The 22,311-nt window shown below is 34.7% G+C and overlaps 1 protein-coding gene across 3 annotated transcripts in view; it reads left to right on the top strand.

Moving 5' to 3' along the window:
* TDRD3 (tudor domain containing 3) overlaps positions 1–21,083 on the top strand; it is a 98,311-nt gene extending 77,228 nt beyond the window's left edge. For all 3 annotated transcript variants that reach the window (XM_031614501.2, XM_031614493.2, XM_031614511.2), the window contains 3 exons: positions 887–1,012; positions 19,162–19,298; positions 20,838–21,083. In XM_031614501.2, coding sequence (XP_031470361.1) covers positions 887–1,012; positions 19,162–19,281 — 246 coding nt within the window. In that variant the 3' untranslated portion in view covers positions 19,282–19,298; positions 20,838–21,083. The remainder of the gene's footprint in view (positions 1–886; positions 1,013–19,161; positions 19,299–20,837) is intronic.
* Positions 21,084–22,311: the final 1,228 nt, after the last annotated feature.

Here is a 22,311-nt window from a genome sequence, read left to right as displayed (position 1 = left end):
TACAGGATATAAATACTGTTACCTCAGCAGTGTCACTTTATTTCTCTCTCTTATTTGACTGAGATAAGTCATGCAAAGTTTTTGATAGCAGTAACATGTAGTGAGTTGGAGCTTAAATATGTATATATATCTTGGATAGAAAGATTCATTTGAAATATAATGGTATATTAAGGAATTATTTCCTGTCTTGAGAAGCACTTTATGTCACTGTGTTGTTAAAATTCTAAAAAGCATAAAGCTTGCAAAGTAAGCAGATATGACACTGCTGCCTGGAAAGTATTCAGTGTGTTTCAATGATGGTTGTTTTTTTTATAGATACAACAAATGCTGCTGCTTGCATCTAGGATAATTTTAAAATAGAATGATAAAATACAGTATTGAGTTTTAATCATGTTAGGTGATAATGATTTATTTGCATTCAGTAAGAAAAATATCTTCAGAAACAGTTGATTTCTTTGCATAAGTGACAAAGCGTTGAAAAAGGAAGAATTTTCGAAGAATCATTTTTTAGTATGTGGTAAGCCTATAAGGCATATATTTAAGCAGCAATAATAATTAAAAAGAAAGTCTTGCATTAGTATTTCTTATATACAACATCGTTTGTGTTAATGATTAATTTGTCTTTGAAAACAGATCTTTTAAATGTTCAGTCTAATGTCCTAAGTAGCATATATTTTCAGTGAGTATTCTAAATACATACAGCCACAACCTTTCAGTCATGGAACAAGTGAAAATTTAATTAATAGTTATCTGCTACAAATTTTACTGAAAATTTAATGCTGACCAAGAAAAAGAATGGGGAGGAGAGTAAAAATGAAGTGATTGTTTTCAAGCTGTTTGTGGTACATCAGGTTATTTTATGACCTTCGAAAATTTCTCTTTTAAGTTCTACCGGGCAGAAGTTGAAGCTCTCCATTCTTCTGGAATGACTGCAGTTGTTAAATTCTCTGACTATGGAAATTATGAAGAGGTGCTTCTCAGCAACATCAGGCCTATTCATGCAGACACCTGGGTATGTGATAACAAATTGTATACAAAGATATGAATTACATAGCCTGTACCAAAATACGCAGCTTGACAAATGAATGCTTACTCCTCCAAAGAGTGATAATTGCACATGTAGAAAAATAGTTAAGTGAATACACAAGCAAAATCTTCTATTTATCTATATGAATCCACTTAATAATCCTAAGTGTATTAACATGTAGTGTTCTTTATATGTAATAAATTTAATTGTATTATTTTAAAATGAATACTTTAATTGACCTGTCAGCTAAACAATTTTATGCATATTTTCTCTCTAAAAGGTGTGATTACTCTATTAAACTCAGATTATTATTGTTTTATTTCACGTGCACTGTATTTTCTTCTGTAAAGGTTAGTAAACAGTCTTTAAAATATATATCCTGAGGGCTTATACTGCGTGTGAGTGTATGGCTTAACCAGTGCATCTCTTTGAATCATTTTATTTTGTATCATGATTTTTTTTTTTTCCAACGAATTCTTTGGTTAATATTAAGGGGGAAGTTTATGCCTTGAAGTCCGCTGTAGAAGATTTAGAATGTATTAGCCTTATGGTAGCTGAATTTCAAGGGGCTTTATTTTTGAATATCATGGAAGTAGAAGTATCTTTTGGTTTAAAAAGCAAACAAAACAGGATTGCAGTCACTTGCAGTTTACTCGTGATAGATACACGTATTTGTGCTTTGATTCCTTAACGACGAGCTGACGGTGCTTTTTTTCATTTCTTACTTCTGGGTCATATAGTCACATTTAGTACTGCTGCAGAGGCTGCTAACAGCCAAGTACTGTTCTCTGCCAGTGGTCTTTTAATTTATGTTGTTGCTTGTAACTCTCAGATGCTCTTATGGCCTCTGAGAAGGCCTTTTTGTACTTAGAAAGGTCTCTGAAGCACTTCTGAGCTGATGTGTTGTGGTCTCTGGAAATGATTTTTTTTTTCTTTTTATCACCACTAGTTGAGTTGCAGTGATACAGTGCTTCCTAATGTATGATTGTGCTTATTTTGATCTTATTTCTAGGTTGTTAACACACCTTTTCTTCACATAGACACAGAATCACACAGAATTGTTAAGCTTGGTAGGGACCTTTGGAGGTCATGTGGTCAAATCAGCTGCTCAATCACAGAATCACAGAATTGCCAGGGTTGGAAGGGACCTCAAGGATCATGAATCTCCAACCCCCCTGCCACGCAGGGCCACCAACCATTCCACCTAATGCTAGACCAGACTGCCCAGGGCCCCATCCAATCTGGCTTTGAACACCTCCAGGGACGGGGCATCCACAACCTCCCTGGGCAGCCTGTTCCAGTACCTCACCACTCTGTAAAGAATTTCCCCCTGACGTCCAACCTAAATCTCCCTTCCCTCAGCTTAAAACCATTTCCCCTTGTCCTGCTGTCACTCACCCTTTCAGAGAGTTGATTCCCCTCCTCTTTGTAGGCTCCCTTTAGGTACTGAAAGGCTGCAATGAGGTCACCCCACAGCCTTCTTTTCTCCAGGCTGAACAAGCCCAGCTCTTTCAGCCTGTCCTCATAGGGGAGGTGCTCCAGTCCCCTGATCATCTTCGTGGCCCTCCTCTGGACCCTCTCCAACAGCTCCCTGTCTTTCTTGTACTGGGGGCTCCAGACCTGGACGCAGTATTCCAGATGGGGCCTCACAAGAGCAGAGTAGAGGGGAACAATCACCTCTCTGTCCCTGCTGGCCACCCCTCTTCTGATGGAGCCCAGGATCCCATTTGCCTTCCGAGCCGCAAGGGCACACTGCTGGCTCATGTTAAGTTTTTCGTCTACCAAGACCCCCAAGTCCTTCTCCACAGGGCTTCTCTCAAGGACCGCTCCTTCCAGTCTGTAGGGATGCTTGGGATTCCTCCGGCCCAAGTGCAAAACTCTGCACTTTGCTGTGTTGAACCTCATCAGGTTCACCCGGGCCCACCTTTCTAGCCTCTCGAGGTCCCTCTGAATGGCATCCCGTCCTTCAACTGTGTCAATCACACCACTCAGCTTGGTGTCGTCAGCAAACTTGCTGAGGGTGCACTCGATTCCGTCATCAATGTCATTGATAAAGGTGTTAAAGAGCACCAGTCCCAAGACAGATCCCTGGGGGATGCCGCTCGTTACCAGCCTCCACCTGGACATAGAGCCATTGATGACCACCCTCTGTCTGCGGCCTTTCAACCAGTGCTCAATCATAGAAACGTAAAGCAGATTGCCCATAACCATGTTCAGATCAATGTTTACAAGGAGAGAGACTCTGTAACCTTTCTAGACAACACGTGCCAGTGCTTTTTCACCCACACAGTGAAGTGTTTTCTAATGCTCAGAGCTTCCTGTTGTCCTGGCACAAGGCATCACCGAAAAGAGTCTGGCTCTGTCCTTACTGCACCCTACCTTCAAATACCTGTATATATACACTGATTAGCTTTCCTCCAAGCCTCTTTTTATGGAGGCTGAACAGGCCTAGCTCTCTCAACCTCTCCTCACAGGAGCAGTGCTCCTGTCTTATTATCATCTTCATGGTCCTGAGCTGGAGTCTTTCTTCTACTGAGGAGCCCAGAACTGGATGTAGCACTCCAGGTGTGGCCTTACCAGTGCTAAACAGAGGGGAAAGATCACTTTCTTACTGCTGGTAATACCTTGCTTAATGCAGCACTGGGCACTGCTAGACTTTTTTTCATCATCTTTGATGATAATCTTAGGAAGTGACTTTTATTTTACTTTAACTCTCTGAAAATTCTCTCTCTTGCTCGGAGAATTTGTCCTGATGTTAAGAATAAGTTGATCTGATAGTGAGGTGCCAATGTGAAGCAGTGGCCCCTTTTACTATTTCTGAAGCTTTTTTTCTGCCAATATTTAATCAACTGTTCTTCTTGTTCTTTCTCTTTCCACATTGGATCATCAGTCTCATAGCCACAGGATGAACTTAAACAGACTGAATGCTTTCTCCTCAGCCTTGTTTTATTTTAGAATTTCTTAAAGCTGACATAGAATGGTGGAAGAATGTATGGAGAGGAGATTCTGCCACTGAAATAACATTATCATAACGTAATGCTGTATCTTGATCTAGTCACTGAGACTTTTTCAGTTGTTACTCAGGAGAAATAAAGTCTTTCAGTCCATTTTAGAAATAAGAGATATCCTTCTCAAGGTTTTTTCTCTGTCAAGAGAGCCTAAATAAATAGCTTAGATTCAGACAACTAAGTGTAGATCATTAAAGTTACGTGACAAAAATGCCAACCATTATCTTAACAGTAAACAGAAGTTTTATGTTTTCTTTCTGACTTTTTTTCTGCTTCATTGCTTAAAGTTCCTTGCACCTACAAGAATTTTCTAGGGGTATGTTAGTTAGAATCTTGCTCATCCCTGTCAACAGGTTACAGGCTGGTTCAGCCCAGTTCCGTGACTGGTGGGGCGAAGGGATTTTGCAAAATCCACGTCTCTGGAAAAGGGAAACAGGGGACCCCAAAATAATTAAAAACAGCAGCAACGATCTGAGGAGAAACAAACTAATTTACTAAATGTAGTATCAGAATGCAAGATAACACACTATAATACAATATAATTAAAATTGAAACTAATAAATCAAATATAATGAGAGAGAGAGAATGTCCAAAAGGTGGATAGGCCTCACCATAACACTAAGGCAAGATGTGGAGTCCAGTTGAGCAGCAGGGAGACGGGAGGAGAGCCGACAAAGAAGAGCAGGTGAAGAAGAGCGCATCAGGTGACCTTGCCGGGAGTTATATCTCCTCTCTGTGACCGCAAAGTCCCCTGGGGAATGTAGTTGTTCTTCTCTTCTGGGCAGGTACCCAGAACTTGGGCATTAACAGTTAAACTCCCAGTGCCCTACATGATGTTATGATGCGGAATACCGAAAACCAAAAATCACAAAACCATGACAATCCCTTTTTTGTTTTTAGATACTATGTGTAGTTTTCATTCTATGCTTGCAGTTTTGATCACATGATATTCAAGTTGTCTTTTAAGCTGAACACTGTTGGTAATTTCTCTGTGTGTTGGTATTCATGTTAATATATGGAAAGTAGGCAGTGTGCACAAATACAAAACAGTTCTCATGCTGCTCAGTAACTACTTAAATCTTATGACAAAGAATTAACTTCATGATATTTCCTCTTTACAAGAGGACAGAACAAAGTTTAAACTGAATTCACTAATTTATTTTCTTTCAATGTTATCAGCAAAAATGACCTTGTTCCAGTCTTTTTTTTCTTTAGGAAGCATTATGCTGAGTTTTATTTCAGTACTTACAGGTGACTGTGGTGAGCTAAGTGCTTCTTAGCCATTTGTATTGAAGACTTGTTATTAATGTAGAAATAAATACATAGTGTGCGAGTTCTGATGTCCTGGTCTTCTGAAGCTTTTTTTTTTTTTTTTTTGAAGAAATTGTTGACAATAAGGAAAGCGTTAGTGAGTTGACTTAAAGGCATATATTTAGGCTTAGTTTTAGCTTATTCTTTAATGCTTTCTCCGGGATATTTTTTAGAACTCATTTATAGAATTGAGTTTTTATGCAACAAATGTAAGCTGTTTGAAATTTGTCCACTGAATAGGAGGAAAAAATACAAGTTGCATGAAAAAGCAGCCAAAACATCAGTGATGTTTTTTTTTTTTAATATTTAACTACTGAGATTTGACTTCTGGTATACTTTTGGCAACCTTCATATAATTAATGATCAGCAGTCTTTTTAGTAATTTTAGTAGGAGATTAATATAACTTCCTCTTTACTTATGGATGGTTAACATTCTGCTTTACTCACACTGGCTATAATATTGAACTGGACTACATTAGTGCAAGAATACAAGTTCTTTTTGCTTTTTTTTAATTTTCCTTGAATGTTGGCCCAGGTTGCCTGACATTATCAGGATAACACTGAGTTTTCTGCTATATTGGAAGACGTGTTACTAGGTGATTTTAAGACTCCTTGATAATTGACTGTATACTGTCCATCACTCAGTTTGCTGAGTCCTTACAAGTTTTCAGTCCCTTTGACAGCTAATGTGCTGCTATTTATCTTCCTGACTGCTGGAAGAATAGAACGTAAATCTGTATTTTTCAGAAGATAAATCAAAAAGCTAGTAAGTTGTTGTTTTTTTTTAATAGTTATGTTCAGTTGCCATATAAATATATGAAAGAACATTAAAACTGTTATTTTTACTTAGTGCTTGTGAAATGAATCTGAAGCATGCAGTTCAAAAGTATTTTTAACAATGAAGTTATATTTGGATTCCACTGTTTTAGAGTTTTTCTACTGCCTTGTGTGTAACACTGCAATACTTTATTCTTCTGTTTCCCTCAATGCAGTAGGGGTCATTTAATGAAAATAACATAATCCCAACAAAAAAATCACCAAAAAGCCACAGTACAAATAAGAACTATGTATTTTTTTTTAATCTTACTATGTAAGATTATAATAACAACTGAAAAGTGCTAAAAAACAGCATTAAGACTCTTCCTGACTTAAATGATCTGTTCTGTGGAAAAAAATAAATAAGTAAAGTCAAGTTATTACTTTAAAACTAAAGTCTTAATTTTATTCTCTCACTTGTAGGATTTTTTTCCTCAGTAAATTAACAAAAATATATGGCCTAAGTGCTTACGTTGTGACTTTTTTTCCCAAACTAGGTCTTGCATTTCCTTTTACAGAGCCTTGTTCTTCCATTTGATAGGCCCTCTTCCTCTGTTTTTACTGTGATTACACTTCTTTTATCATTTTCTATGGTTGTATGAAGGAAATAAAGATTGCAGCTTTCTCTACTACATATATTGTGACCTTATTCTGACTGTTCTCAAAAAAACCTAGAGCTGGATTCATAGTTTTTCACTTAAAAATGTGGTAATTATAAAGTGAAGTCTGTAGTTTAGCTTAATTTTCTCTTCCTGAAACTTGCACTGTTTCTGCTTAAAGAGATAAAAAGAAAAAATAAATTGTATATAATATAAATAATAATTAATTTATTTAAAATATCCAATAGGGAAGGTGCCAAGGAAACAAATTAGTAGAGAGTTTTGATCTACAGCTCATTGATTCTGGCAGACATTTATCTTACTTGTTATGTTGAGACCTTAAATTTTCTAGTGTTGTTTACTGTGGCTCACAGAGCTGTAAGTGTTTCTAAAGGTGCTGAATTCTCTTAAAGGAAACTGTAATTTAGGACCTTCTCATACACATCCCCCATTTCAGATAGTGAAGAAGTAAAGTTATATAAGCACTATGAAGGTGTTGGAAGCCTTCATCTAGCCATGTTAAAAATACTAAATGGTAAAGGGTTACAGATACGTGCTTAAGATAGAGAAGACTTCTGCTGTTTTATGGAATTTTTGAATCCATTCTAGTATCTTGATTAATATCAGTGAAATACTTACTTTAAGAATTAGGTGCTGTTTGCTGTGTCTCTGAGGTCTGAACAGTCTTAGCTTCACATTATGATTTTCTTTTTTTAGTTTTGTGTCAAGCAGGAAGTTTTTCTATGTGAATAATTAAGTAGGTGCAGTAGGTAAATGTCTTGGTTGGATCTCTTATCTAGCTTCTATCCTTATTGACTGCTGTGAAAATGAGGATGTTAAAAGAGCATTGTACCAATTAATTCTAAGATTACTGTGGAAAAATTATCCATAATAGCAGAATGAGTTAATAATTCTGGTTATTTGGCTTTTGTTCTGTAAGAAAATTGCTATAATCATTTTCCAGTTCGCAATTACTTATAGACTGTAGAGACTCTATTTTTTGAGTATTTTAGGCTACTCTTTGTGATGGTGCATGTTTATAAATTCTTTTTAATATAAAAAGTTATTAACTTCATTTTCACAGAAGTTTTATCTCCTTTACTAAAGCACTTTAGATTTAGGCCTTTATTTTGTAGTGATGTGCCTGATTTTCCATATTTGTAATACATGGACTTCAGTTTCTATTGTCCTTTTAGGCTGAGGCAGAACTTAATAAACCTGAGGCTTCTTTTTAGTGTTTTTTTTTGTTTGTTTGTTTGTTTTACTTTTTTACATAGAATTTTCTATTAAATTCAAAAACAAGCATTATGGAAAATGTTTGTCATGATGACTATAGTATTTTTCCTTAGCACCTCTGCCCTCTGAGAAACTAGATCGTTTTTCAGTCTTTAGTTTCCTGTGTAAGTGTTGGAATACAGATGGATGATTACAATTCAGGTTAATTATTCCCTTGAAAGTTACAGGTCCAGAGCTGAAATGTAATAACGGATGCTTAAAGGTGATTAAGGAAGCACAGTTTTGTTTTTAATAAACTAAAAGCAGGCAAATTTCAGTTGAGAGGAGGTAGTTTGCACTAAGTGGGCATAAAACAGTGGCTTTCCATTTTCTGTCTGTGTCATTAGGCAAATGTTTATCAGACATTGCAGAATGTTTTGGTCTTGTAGTCAAGTGTTCTGTATTCATTAGTCTGTAGAATGTTGCAAATTGTCAGCTGTACAAATCAGATTAAAGATGCATTCTTAGAGTTCGTGTAGCTATTATAAAAAGTTAGGATTGATAAAATAGGGTGCTTATTATATTTTTCTGTTGTTTTAACCTCATGCTGTTAAATGTAGTTTCATACAGTGATGTTTTGGAGACCATGCCACGTGGACTCCTTTGGTTGTTTATTTTGAGAGTCTGTTCTTCACTAACGCTTTAATGTGCATTTTAATGTGACTTGTGTTGTGGAGCAGCATTTCTTGACCTATTTTAAGTGCTGTATTTTATGCTTTTATGTGGGAAATATTCTTTATATTTTCATTCTATGACTTTCTCTTTTGAGTTTTTTGAGATTGAACACAACTTCTTCCTGTTTGAGCACTGTTGTTCCTCTTGAAATATGAAAAAGGATTAGTTGTGTAAAAATGTCTGGGCTGTACTTGCCATTTTTCTATCTGTTCCGATTGCCCTGCTTCTTTCACATTTCATAGTTCCAAGTTTACCCACCTTTAAATATTAATTGAAGGTATTTTGAGAGGAAAATGGAGAAACTATATATTAATATAGTTATTCTTCTTTCTACCCCCCCTTCCTGATTTTAATATAACAAATTATTATTAAATGAGTGCTTTTGTAGACCTGAGCTAGATCTAGTTGTTCACACTGTCAAAGAGTAGCACTATTAAATCGGAATTTATTAGCGTATCTTTAGATAACATAAACAGAAGAGGAAATATTTTAGTCTGACAAGTTTGCTAGAATCGATTTGTCTTCTCAGAAACTAGATGATATATCTAGATTTTAAAAGTTTTAAAGAAGTAGGATTTGGTTAAACCTTACACAAAGTTTGTAATATCTTTGCTAAGTTAGTCAAGGTGTGCTTTTTGTTAAAACTGACAATACAAATACATTTATTTATTTATTTTTACAAAAAGACTGACTTAGGAGGTGATAGAAGTCATGAGGAAAGCTGAAATTCATGTCTAAGTTACTCACTCAGATGATCACTTCATCTTAATTTAAATTTGAGTTCCTTAACATACATAGATACTTAAAACGTTATTCTTTCTGTCTCAGCACCTGTATTATCTTAGTTTGAGTTTGAGAAAGACTTTCCTTGTTTTATCTTGAACGTCCTGTGTGTCAACTGCCTTTGGAGAATTTTTGATGGAAACTCTCATAGTGAAACTTAGGAGTCTTAAAAAGTCACAAAACCACAACAGGGGCTTGTTAAGAAAACTAATTGTTTGTGGAACAATTTTTTTTTTTTTTTTTGTAATTAAAATGCACTTTTCAATTCAGTGTTTTCCTTATCTTTCTAATATTCCCAGTCTTTCAGGTCTAAAAAAGGAAGAGACGAACTGAAATGTGTAAAAATGATTTAATTTTTTAGCCTTGTACTTTACAAAACAGGATATAGAACTTGTCTAAATTTGATTTGTATTTATTACAGAATGTTTACATTTAGAAGTATGAAGCAATTTTAAAATGTGTAATTTAATATAAAAATTGCAGGAGTTAAGAATTTATCATGTTACCTTGGTAAGTGGTTCCAGTTCCTAAAGTCTTTAACTAAAACTAAGTTTTGCCATTCCTTTAACTGTTTTTATAGCTCTACTTTGAGTTCCCATTTAGTAGCGTTTACTTTGAATTTTATTTGTACTTTGAACTAGATATAGTAGTGCAGGAATAGATGTTAGATTATCAGATACAGAGCAATGATGTCTTATCTAACAGTCTCATCAGGAAAAAGGCTTGTAGAATTACCTCGTGTTTTTTTAATTATTAATATATATATTTTTAATGAATGAGTCCCAACGTCTGAGTAGTATATTTTTCCGACATTTATGCTACATAATCCTTGAAATACTAATCATGTTCCTGTGAAAACTACTTTTATATATATGTAGAAGAACATTTTAAACTATCCTGAACATAATTATTCCAGAAATGTTGCTATATTTGGTAATGCATATTTACTGATAATGCAGTGAGTGTTTGTTGTTGTGTATACCATCTGCTGAAAATTGAAAAGATTCACCTAAATGTCACTGAAACTCTCCATCTGTTTGGATTTTTGTGGTGGTTTCATGCCCCAACAACAATGCATAGGTAATTACTCATACCACAACATAGTATTTTTTTGTTTTTGTTTTTTTTCTTCTGGATATTTGCTGGCAGTATTTTCTGATTACATACTACATTTTACAGAACAGTAGCTGCTTCTTTTCCCCTCCGGAAGTATATGACTTGCTTAAGAATGCAATTAGTGCAAGGAAGTTGAATGCTGAGCTTAGAGTTTCAGGTACTCTTTGTGGCAATATGTTTAGGTCTGTTACTGTCTAATCTGTATAAACCAAGCCTTTCTGGAGGTCATCATTTAACTTTATGTTCTAAAAAATTGGATGGATAGCTTATTTAAAAAAAAACAAATAGGAGCGGAGGAGGGAAGAACTAAGTGTTGTCTGTGGGAGAAGAGGGGGATAATTTGCTGTTTAAGTTCAAAAATTAGGTCGTTTACTCCTGATAATTTCATATGTATTATATGTGGCTATTTTTTAAATGCATTTCCTGTTTGTGGATTTTTTTTTTTCTTGTTGAATTGAGAAAATTTGATGTGTCTGCTGGGTGAATGTTCTTTCTGTTGCAGAGTTCACTTCAGCGTCTTTTATTTTAAAAATAAACTTTTCTTTAAAAATAAACTTTAAGTATGCATAGTTGGATATTGATTCTGCTCAATGTGAACAAGTTTTTACTAGTAGAGTTTAGTATTTTTGTTTTGCTTTTGTGATATGGTATATGTTGCTTAAATATGTATTTCTTAGGAAGTTTTAAAATTTATGTTGAGAACATAGCGACAACTTGTATGAGAGAATGTTTGCATCATAAGCCCAAATGTTACTAGAAGAGTTACAGATTTATTTTTGTGCTATAGAGAATGAACACAATTGTGAATAACCTGTGCAGTACCCTTAAAGAGAACAGATGATCTAACAAATTGTCTGTAGGATGATTATGCCCGAGGTTTACACTATCCTAGTTTTATGGGAATGTAATTGCAATGCAGTTTGTTTAGAAACTAAATGAGTGCTTTGTCTTCAGAGTTGAAGAAAAGCAGTGAATTACCAAGAAGTTCAGATGTATGAGTCCAAGTAACTGTTGTGTGGCAGTTAGCAGTCTCAGATCCAAGTATGTAAATTCATCCCCTCGTTTTGCATTTCACGATTTTTCTGAAGAATCAGCAATTTTTGCATCATTCAGTTATCACATGTTTCTTGTCTCACTCAAAACTCAAAACATAGTTTATCCCAACAGTATCTATTGGAAAGCTCAGCTGATTTTGTCACAGCTTACATTTTCAGCAGAGGAAAAAGAAAATACAGTAATAAAGTTTTAGTGAATTTATTTTTTTCAAGATTTCTGAATCACTTATTATACTCTTAATATCTTCAATTCATTGTAAATTGATAAATTGCTTGATCTGAAGTATACTTTGCATAACTGTACAAAAACTAACCATTATTTGACTTCTAATGTTTGATTAGTGAAAATGAACTGAATAGATTTATTATCATTTATTAATTTACTAATGTTGTTAAAGGAAAGACTAGTCAGGGAAGTGCCAATGGGAGGTTTTGGTTCTGAAAATAAAAAGCCACAAATGTTAATGTGTATTTCCACGCCATCTAGTCTTATGTACCAAGGTTAGGAATACATTTTCTATGTGTGTTCAGACAAACGTGTACCCTTCTAAGGTAAATAAAAGGTTTTTATGGGTTCTGTTTTGTTTTGTTTTTAGCTGAGTTTATGGCAACTTAAATTCATTGTCAGTCATTTTTGAGTTTGTCTGTTCTCACATGAGGAAGAAGTGAATTTGTTGTGTAAAAGATTTTATACAGAGCTTGAAGGTAGAGTGTAGTGTTGTATTTGTATAATTGATCAAAATTTCATCTAATTTAAGAAGCAGAAGAGAGGAAGATAGCCCTAGTTTAGTATGTTGAAAGTATATGCAAGTGGTAGGCATTCAATTTTACAGATTCTATATAGAAGTCTTACAGTATCATACTGCAATAAGCATAACTCATGAAGAAAACTAACAGCAAATATGTTGAATTCTTCTGTAATAGATGCTTAAAAATGTTCTTGTCACAAAGTAAGTCCTTGATTAAGATTCTTGAAAAATGTACATCAGTGATAATTTCTTTTATTTGTACTTTACATGCCTCATTTGATAGCAGTTTTTGAAATTATGCCCTAAGGTGCTCTAAGAAGATGCAACTTTAACTTAGTATTTTACTCCTTTTTTTTTCTTTTCTTCACAACATCCTTTTCATTCTTAGTTGTTATAGAACTTGAAGAATCCATTTACACATTCAGATAAAGCCTTATCAAAAGCTTACAGGAATATGATAGATGGTTCAAATAATGCTTTTTCGTCCAAATATGAGATACAGAATATATTGCAGTTTAAAGATTAGTTTTAGCTTTTGGTAGGAAAATTGTGGTATTTTACTTAATGGCTATGGTGTGATGGGTTTTTGTTTTTATTTTTGTGTTTTTTAATATATCTGGAAAATCCTGCAGTCTGTTTTTGATTGATACAAGTATAGGTAAGTAGAAACTACAAAAATCCAGACTTAAAATACTCAAGATCAAAACTCTATGATTAGGCAAAAGAAACAAGTTTGAAGAAAGGAATTTAACAAAAAAAAAAGATCATTTCATGTGTTAATAGCAAGGGACAGCTGTTGCCAGCAAAGTGGGCAGTACAGAGAGGCATAAAATCTGGCCCAGAAAATGGGAACTGAAATGCAGATGAAAGAGTGTCGTTCATTTTTCAAGAAAGGAAACACTGTTTTTGTACTGATTCCAGTAAGTTTTCCATGCACTGAGTATGTGGTTGAAGTTAAAATTACAGCTTAAATTCAAACAGTCATTTTATAATATTGAAAGAGAAAATGCTTTCTTGGACTTTTCTCTTCTTTCTCTTGTGATTCTTGGACTTACGCTATTCCTTCATCATCCTAGGCTTTACTGTTCATTTGTAATAGCCCACAGAGAGTTGCACACTGATTTTTTTTTATTGGAAAACTTCTCCAAGAATCAATTGAAATACCTTAGCAGAAGAGTGCTGTAGATAGAGCAGAATTTTCTGTCCTTAAGCAGGAATAGATGGAGGTAACCTGTTTGTAGATAACAAACTGATGGAGCTGATCAGCTGTAACTTGCAACTAAATAAGCATGAGCAGAGCATGAGACAGTCAAATCTTACGTGAATTCAATCCTGTTCTTCATTGCAATCCACATAATTGTTCTTGGAAGTTATGCATGCTATAGTAAAAATATGTAAGTACTCTGATTAAGATCTTCCAATTCTAAACCTGGAGTTGCTAATTTCATATCTGTATATAAATTCATCTTCCTCTGAAAAATTCAGAACAAGTTGTTCAATAATTTCTTTCAAGAACTCTGAATTCTTATCAGTGTTCAGTGCCAAAGTACTTTTGGATCTGACTCAAAATAAGTATTCACTCTCAAAACGTTATATGTTTCCTAACTGTTATTTTTAACACACTGATTTGCAATTGAAATTGAAAAACCCTTTCATGAAATACAAACATACTCGACTGAAGTACTGATAATTTTAAAAGTAAATTAGTTTTTAAAGTATATTAAATGCTGGATTTACAGTTTCATTTTGCAGTTGTGAAGTCCATTGAATTTTCAGTGTAAAAGTAAGCCTAGCTGATAAAGTACAGTGCTGGTAGAAGCTCTTGAGAATATATGGGTCCAAAATAAAAAGCACTGAGTGTGTACGTATTCCCATTTTACACTTGTTAAGTCCTCATCTTTCTTATGAGAGGGAATTAAAGTAGCATAAGCATCAGCAGATTTTTATTGCAAAACTTTGAACAGAAGCTGAAATTCTCAGTGATTTATGCTCCCTTCTTTGCTATCTCATTTTAAATACCTAAATAATGCTCATATCCATCACTCTCTCTGATGCTTTTTGAATCTGTTACTGGAATAATGTTTTGGTTCATTTCATTGTTTGCACTGTAGACTTTGCTTTTTTCTGTGAGCCTGCCGCTTGCCTGTGTTTTTTGCTGTTGTGCTTGTAGACAGAGTTTTGCTTGCACATTGGCTACCTACATAGCCAAGTACTAGAAAACTCAGTCCCTGATTCCAGAGTATTTTAACAAATAATATTTAATAAGCTGAAAAAATGAGATAATCAAATTTACTTATTTTATCATAAATTTTGTATTGTAAAACTTTTACTGCTAATAGGACAAAAATACCCCAAGGAGGTGGCAAGTGTCAGAGGTTGTGGCCAACTTTAAAAAATGTAATCAGATCTTTTATGTGTAAGTAGGTGGGAAATTGTATAATTTAGAATAAGTCACAAGCAGCTGATTTGAAAGCAAGCAGCTAATAAGGCTTCAAGATGTGAGAACCTAAGTGACTGTAGGATAATATGTAGAGGGGTGAAATTTTTAGCTGGAAGAACACAAGACACGAGGTGAATGCACTAGAGAACTTAAGTTTTGCCTACAAAGGTTAGATGCTGTTCCAGAATGTGGAAGACAGTTTTGAGAATGATCTGGAGAGTTTTTACAGTGAATTGAGGTAAAGGAGATGGACTCAGAGAAATATGCAAGTTAGAAGTAGAATAAAATAGCAGTAGAAAAGAAAGGAAGAGACATCAATGGTAGATGAGGATAAGTGATTGACAAATTGTGGAACATAACAGATAAAATTACTTGTAAAACAACAAGCATTGTTCAATGATTTGATTTGACAAAATATTATTTTGAAAATATTTGATCTGATCAGGATCAAAGGAATAGGTAAAATGCAAGAAACAGATGTCAAATTGTCATTTGACATAAAGATGTCACCCTTTATGTGGTAACTGAGCCCGTTCAGTAAATGTGACAGTTCCTCATGGTAGGTGCAATACTCCTTCCTTATTCCTTCACCCATCTTAATGGGATCCTTTATCAACAGCATTGGACCTACCTGGCAGCCATCGTGCCCACTTGCCTTCTCTGTTTCTGGAGTAGAAAAGTGCAGGAGGACCCTCACTCCTGCAGGAGGCTGCTGATAGACTAAACTGTTGAGCAAACTGCACTTTTTGAAGTATGAGAGTCAATAGGTTGGAATCAAAGGACGTTTTTCCTGTGAAGCTGCTTGATCTCACTGAGAAATCCTGAGTTCCATTCACTTCCACGATTTTATTTAGTTACTACTTGGAGCAAGAAAGTAGATTGAATTTGTCAATAGCACTAGTGGTGTTTTGTCTCAACACAGAGCAAATTTTATCTTGTGAGTGAAAAAGTTCAGAAAGCTCCAATAAAAGGAAGATCTGTTATACACAACTACTTGGCTACACCTATTGATGGGGTTTACTGCTGCTTATGGAGGGATAGCTACATTCCAGGAATAGTTACCTGCCTCTCAGAAGGCCCTTGAAAGCGGAACTACTGCTCTGTGTGCTCTTCCTCTCTTGCTGAGAAAGCTCACTCAACACTGTTTGGATGGTGCTCAGCTATTCTTAATGCCCCAGTGGCTTTCTTTAAAGTCCTTCCTTTTACCAGGCCCTTGCAGTGTGCATGATAATACGTCTCAGAGATTAACACAGCAATAGCCATGCTGCCTCAAGACAAAGATCCGTCTTACACAGCACACTGTCTCCACAGTGCATGCTTGGACTAAGAGTAGGAATGACCATTGCTCTAGAGTAATCCTCCTCTCCCAGCACTCAGTGTTTTAGGGAATTTGTGGATAAGAAGTCCCATTGACACTGCTGTTTCTAGTATCTGTGGAAAGACTGATCCTCCTGGGGTTTTCCTAGACTTTTCTCAAACCTACTTAATCATTTGGCCTCCACAGTGTTCTGGGGCAGTGAGTTCCAGTGTAACTGTGCTTATTGCAAAAATATGGCTTGATTTTGCTTGTTAAGCAGGTGAGATGAGTTATATTCACAGCTGTGATTATAGCTGTAGATGTCTCTGTTTGTTGTTGGAAGGTTGGATTAGATGACGACCTTTAAGGTCCCTTCTAACTCAAATGACTCTATGGTATAAGGACATAAGGGAAAAGTCTTTTACAGTGGGGGTGGTGAGGTACTGGTACAGGTACTCCAGAGAGGTGGAGGATGCCCTGCCCCTGGAGACATTGAAGGCCAGACTGGACCAGGCTCTGAACAACCTGTTGAGCTGTGTAGGCTCATCGTGGGGGGGGCTGGACTAGATGACCTTTAAAGGTCCTTTCCAAGTCTGAGGACTCTATGATTCTATGAAGACAGACTTCAGCAAAACTGTCAGTAACTGTGGGAAGCTCTGTACAGAGAGAAGGAGAAAATAGAAAAGTATCCTGTTCTAGCTCTTTCTTTTAATTTGCTTCAGTGCTTGTTTTCATTATTTTTTTTCAGAGTCGCAAGAAAGAGAATGTGATTTCACACTTTGTTCTTAACCTATTGTAATGACAATACATGAACTAGATGGAGTACATGCTTCTGAAGATTTCATTCTGTGAATAAAGACAACCAAACTAAAATGGCCATGTTGAAGATCAATTCTAGTTTTAATTTATTCTTACTGAGTTCAGTGGATCAACAGCATAGTTTTTGAAGTTTGATGGAGGTTTGCTGCTGTAGAAATTTTCTGTGGTATATTTACCCTCAGAAAGAGGCTGTTAGATGTGAGATGCAATGCACTAAACAATTTAAATTCTGATTTTTTTGAGATCGGAAAGATCTGAAGGCTAAGAAAGTTACAAAGGAAAGACTAATGTCTGATTCGCTGCAATCTCTTCAAAACACTAGTATGCATTTCTAATTTTCAGTTGTACGTTTGACAGTTAGTCTTCCAGCTTTGTTGAAATCCAATTTTCAGTTTACGCTTAAAGAATAAGCTCTTATATTTAGATTGAAGATTTCAGAAAGAATCTTGAGAGAACTTGCAGTATTAACATAACTTCATGCTTTTCTCTTATCTTTTTAACTCTTAATGCTAGTGTAGTTTGTCTTGTCAGTGATGGGAGATGACTGCTGCAAAATGTGTGATTTTCTTGTTGTTGTTGTTCGACCTCTACTTTCCTGTATCTTTCTTTTGGGTAATTAGTCTCCCTGAGCCTCTTTGCATGTGGGAGTAGTGCTGCAAAAAATAGAAGAGGTGCGTTGGGAAAAATAAGTTTTACAGAAAAATTCCATAGTTCTTAGCCTGTGGCTGCACTAAAACTAAAATAATTTTATTATTCTCTATTTGATTGTGTTGAAATTCTGTCTTATGCAGTTATTGCCGACTTTCAGTAGTAGGGAAATCACTAGCTATGTTTTCAAACCTGGAAAAATAGCTGTTCCTGAAATGCAGCATTGACCACAGACCTGTCTTTTAAATATCTGATCTTGCCATCAGGGATAATATCACTGTTAGTTTCAAAATGTGTGTTTACCAGCATTTAAGTTGATTCAGAGTGAGGTGTTGTTTCTTTAGGAAGACTTGGTTGGGTTTTTTTTGTTGTTATTGTTTACAAAGAAATCTAGGCTGTACATTTTTCTTTCAACCTCTTATGATGAAATATTTTTCTGCTCTAGTTTGCTTGTTCTTCATTATATGCATGTTGTACTCTGTTACCATTGCTTGATGTTGAGTTTGTTGATGAATTCATAATTACTAAATATTCTTAGTCTATGTTTCTCTACATTCTTAGATTGTGAGTGAAATAAAATTAAGAATTATATACTCAATATTCTTCCCAGAAGTGGTTTTTCCACCATTCCCAGTAAACCCGGTGTCTATTAGAGTTTGATTTTAGGATAGTTAATAAATAAATGAAAAATTATAGCTATTACCCTGAGAAACTATTTGAGAAACTCCTGCTCAAGAATGAATTTATATATATATATATACATATATGTATTTAGAAACAGTGCATAATTTTATTTTTCCATTTCTCTTTGTTATAAATTCTGATGCTCTAAAAAAATCTTCTCTAGACCAATTATTTCTGTTATTTTTCTTTGAACGCCGTATAATTTGTCAGTGTGTTTCTGGTATTGAGATTCCTAGAAGTGAAGGCATTGTGTGCAAATGTATAATACATCTTGCCTCATTATTCAGAGGTTATATTTATTATTTCTGCTTGTAGCAAATTCATATCTAAATTACTGTCCACTATGCTTGTAGCTTTTTTTTTTTTCATCACGGATTTGTGTCTGCTGTTTCAGATTTGTGTTTTGAGGATGCATATTGCTGGATTTTGTTCCTTGCCTTTCCATTCCTTAATTCTTACTTAATTTCAAACACATTTCTAAACTCCTGCGAACAGATATTTCTCTTCCTCTGGCAGGTTACTAAATTTATCTTTCTTATTGAGTTTGCCTGTACAACTCTTGGAGAATAATTTCTGCTCTAATACATGTGTTTTTTTCTTCCTGCAAATATTTAATGACTTCTGCTACTGCCTTGAGGACTGAATTTTGAGATTCTTCACTTTTTTTTTGTTAGTTTTCCTAGTTTTTTTTTTTTTTAAGGGCTATTCACTTCTTTTATAAAATGTTCAACCACATGGAAGCAGCAGTTCCTATGCATACATAGTTTTGTTTATGTGTGTATGTTTTTAAATGTGTGTATATACATATAACTACTCACGTACCTACTCTAACATTTAAAACAATGCTATTTACCCACAGGAGGATGAAGAAGAAACATATGAGCAAACTCTAGAATTCCGCAGAGGAGGTGATGGTCAACCAAGGCGGTCCACACGACCTACTCAACAATTTTATCAGCCCCCAAGAGCTAGAAACTGATTAATAAGAATTAAATGGTAAATATATCATATTGACATTTCATTAATGGATTTTGATTTCAAGAATAGGAGACCTGAATTTTTAAGTGCTTAAGTGTTTTTCTGTCTTTGTGAGTTTCTCAGGCAACGAACAGGACCTGGGGAAATGGCCGCAAGTTGTACCAGAAGAGGTTTAGATTAGACTTAAGGAAGAACTTTTTCTCTCAGAGAGTGGTCAGGCAGTGGAATGGCCTGCCAAGGGAGGTGGTGGAGTCACCATCTCTGGCAGTGTTCAAGAGGCATCTGGACGAGGAGCTGCGAGATATGGTTTAGTAGCTTGTGGTAGCAGTGGCAGTGTGAAGATGGTTGGACTAGATGATCTTATAGGTCGTTTCCAACCTTGAGATTCTATGATTCTATGATCCTATGAAAAAACTTTCCACAAATTTACTATTTGTTGGTTTGTGTAACAGCCCTCAACACTGGTTAGTAGGCTTTGAGAATTTTGAACAAATAAGTTACTGTAATTTCTGTAACACAAGCAAATATAAAATGTGAAATTCCTAAAACAAACAAACAAAAAAAAAAACAACTGATCAAATCAAGTATGCTGTACTGCATTCATTTTACCTTTGAATTTTCTAAATCATTAATTTTCAAATTTTCATTAAAAGTCTAATCCGAATAAAGAAATCATTGCCAAGTTGCAGTGGTTGATATCTACAGTGTCTTTGTTTTGCATCTAATTTTTTATGGACCAGCTGATTTCTTTTTTTTTCTAGGCTCTTTTAATATCTTTTGTTGCTTCATTCTTTCATCTCTGGCTGGCTTAATAGATGCTGCTAGTCTCTGCAGCTTTTTGGTTGTTTGACATGCAATAAATATGATTTTGCTTTTTTGACCATATTCCTACATACTTCTTATGTCTGGGGGATTACTGTCAGTACAAGGAGAAAAAAAAAATACTTCCTGAGCCTATGTTTCCTGGGTAGAATGTCATGGTAATATGAAATAAAAGGAAAATAAGTAATCAGAAATGTGTGTTTTGAAGAGTTGTGGCTTTTGGAGGAGCTAGAAAGAACTTAAGTGTATGAAGCTCTGACTGCTTGGTCACTACCTGTTTCTCGGGTCTTCATTTGCTCAGTGACAGAATTAATCTACACTTTCTCAAACTTGCTACAAAACGTGTATTGAAGTCTGTACTAATGGAAAATTAACATTTGTGGGCAATATTTCTTACAAAATTACTTTCCTTGTGTTATACCAAACATATATATATATTATATACGTATATATATATATGTAACCATATATATATATATACGTATATAATATATATACATATATAATATGTATGGTTACATATATATATATACGTATATAATATATATATATTGCATTGAGGTGCAATCTTCTGACTTATTTTTCTAAAGAGATGCTAGTACAGAAAAGCAGATGAGTAGTCTTTTGGAGGAGGGGAAAAAAAAAAGAAACAGCAATAAAGTTGTACAAAGTGTTTTGGGGCTTATCTGTGGTTATCTATTGTTGTTTTTCTTATTTTTTTTCTTTTTCATTTAGTGATCTTCTTGGGTTGAGGGAAAATTCACTGGCAGCTCCAACTTGATGAAGACTTCTAGAAAAACTTCTGGCTTTTTTCAAGCAACAGGATGGGACAAAAAAAAGCTGATATGAGCAGAAGAAATTTGAACTTGATACCACAAGAGACTTTTTTAAAGTTCTTAGTTAAATTAAGCTGAATACTTTTTACATATGAAAGAAGCAAATTGTCTTTGCTGCCACCAATAAAACCACAGTGCACTATTCTATTCTTTGCCTTGCATTCTTTTTACCGAGCATCCATTTTTTTTTAGTTAACACAACTACTGGTGTGTTGTGATTTTTTTTTCATTCTGAATTGATTTTGGTTCTAATCCTGTCTATTAAAGTAGAAGTAAATGTCCTATTTCTCAGAAGCAAGCAGGATTGGGCTTCAAGTTTAGGCTTTAGGCTAGCATTAGTGAAACGTTACAATTTTTCAGCTCATTGTTAAGTGAAGTTCTGAATAGCAATTGACTTTGTTTCCTATTTTTCTTTTTCTAAGTTGCTGAAGGTCAAAATTAACAAATTTGTCTTTTATGTTTTTTATGAGCTATGACTAGAACATTGAAAGGGAGAAAAAACTTAGTAGTTTCAAAAGACATTTTCTAAATAATTTTAGGTAAATATTCTCTTTTGAGGAATACGTATATTCTGGAAATAGAAGAACTTGAGAAGGTACATGAAAGTAATTTCAACAAAAAAAAGAAAACATAAGATGCACATGGGTATTTTCTCAAGAAAATAAAACAGCATAAATATGTATATAGGTACACACACGTAACCTGTTGAATTGTGGTTTCTAAATTTTCCATACTTTAAACTCTGTATTTATTGCTTCATATCGTTATATTATTTCCAGTTATCATTGATGCTTGAAAAAAAAATGTATATTGAACTGTACTTTTAAATCTAAGCTATATATCTTTGAATCTTATGTGATTATGAAAAAAGTTGAAATTTCATTACTACTTTTAGAAAAGCACCACAAGACTGATGTTCCTTGCAAGCCCATTTTAAGCTTTATTTTGATGGTTAAATTGATTGAAGGTACATATGGCATAGTTTTGTAAAGACAGAATTGTACTTGATACATGTATTGGTGCTATAAATTAAGTGGTTCAATTCTGCTGAATTTCTGAATGCTTATACATAATTCTGTTTAGACAGATTAGTCAAATCTTAGCAAGCACTGAATGTTTTGTTGCCTTAATGGATCCTTGAGAATTATAATGCAACTAATTAGCAATTTTAAAAACACTTGGAAACATAAAACACAAGCTGCACAACGTGGAAGTTCTTACCTATCAGTTGATACACTGGAAGGTTTGCGTAGTTTGTTGGATTTAAACTGGAGACCGTTTCCCAAAAATCTGTAAATCATTGTGGTCAGTTCTGCTAAATTGTAGTAGCAAGTAAATAAGTGCAGATGTGATGCATTGGGTGTTAGATGCTT

Source organism: Phasianus colchicus, chromosome 1, assembly GCF_987193195.1.
Source record: "Phasianus colchicus chromosome 1, bPhaCol1.hap1.1, whole genome shotgun sequence".
NCBI classification, from domain to species: domain Eukaryota; kingdom Metazoa; phylum Chordata; class Aves; order Galliformes; family Phasianidae; genus Phasianus; species Phasianus colchicus.
This window is presented reverse-complemented; position numbering and strand designations above follow the sequence as displayed.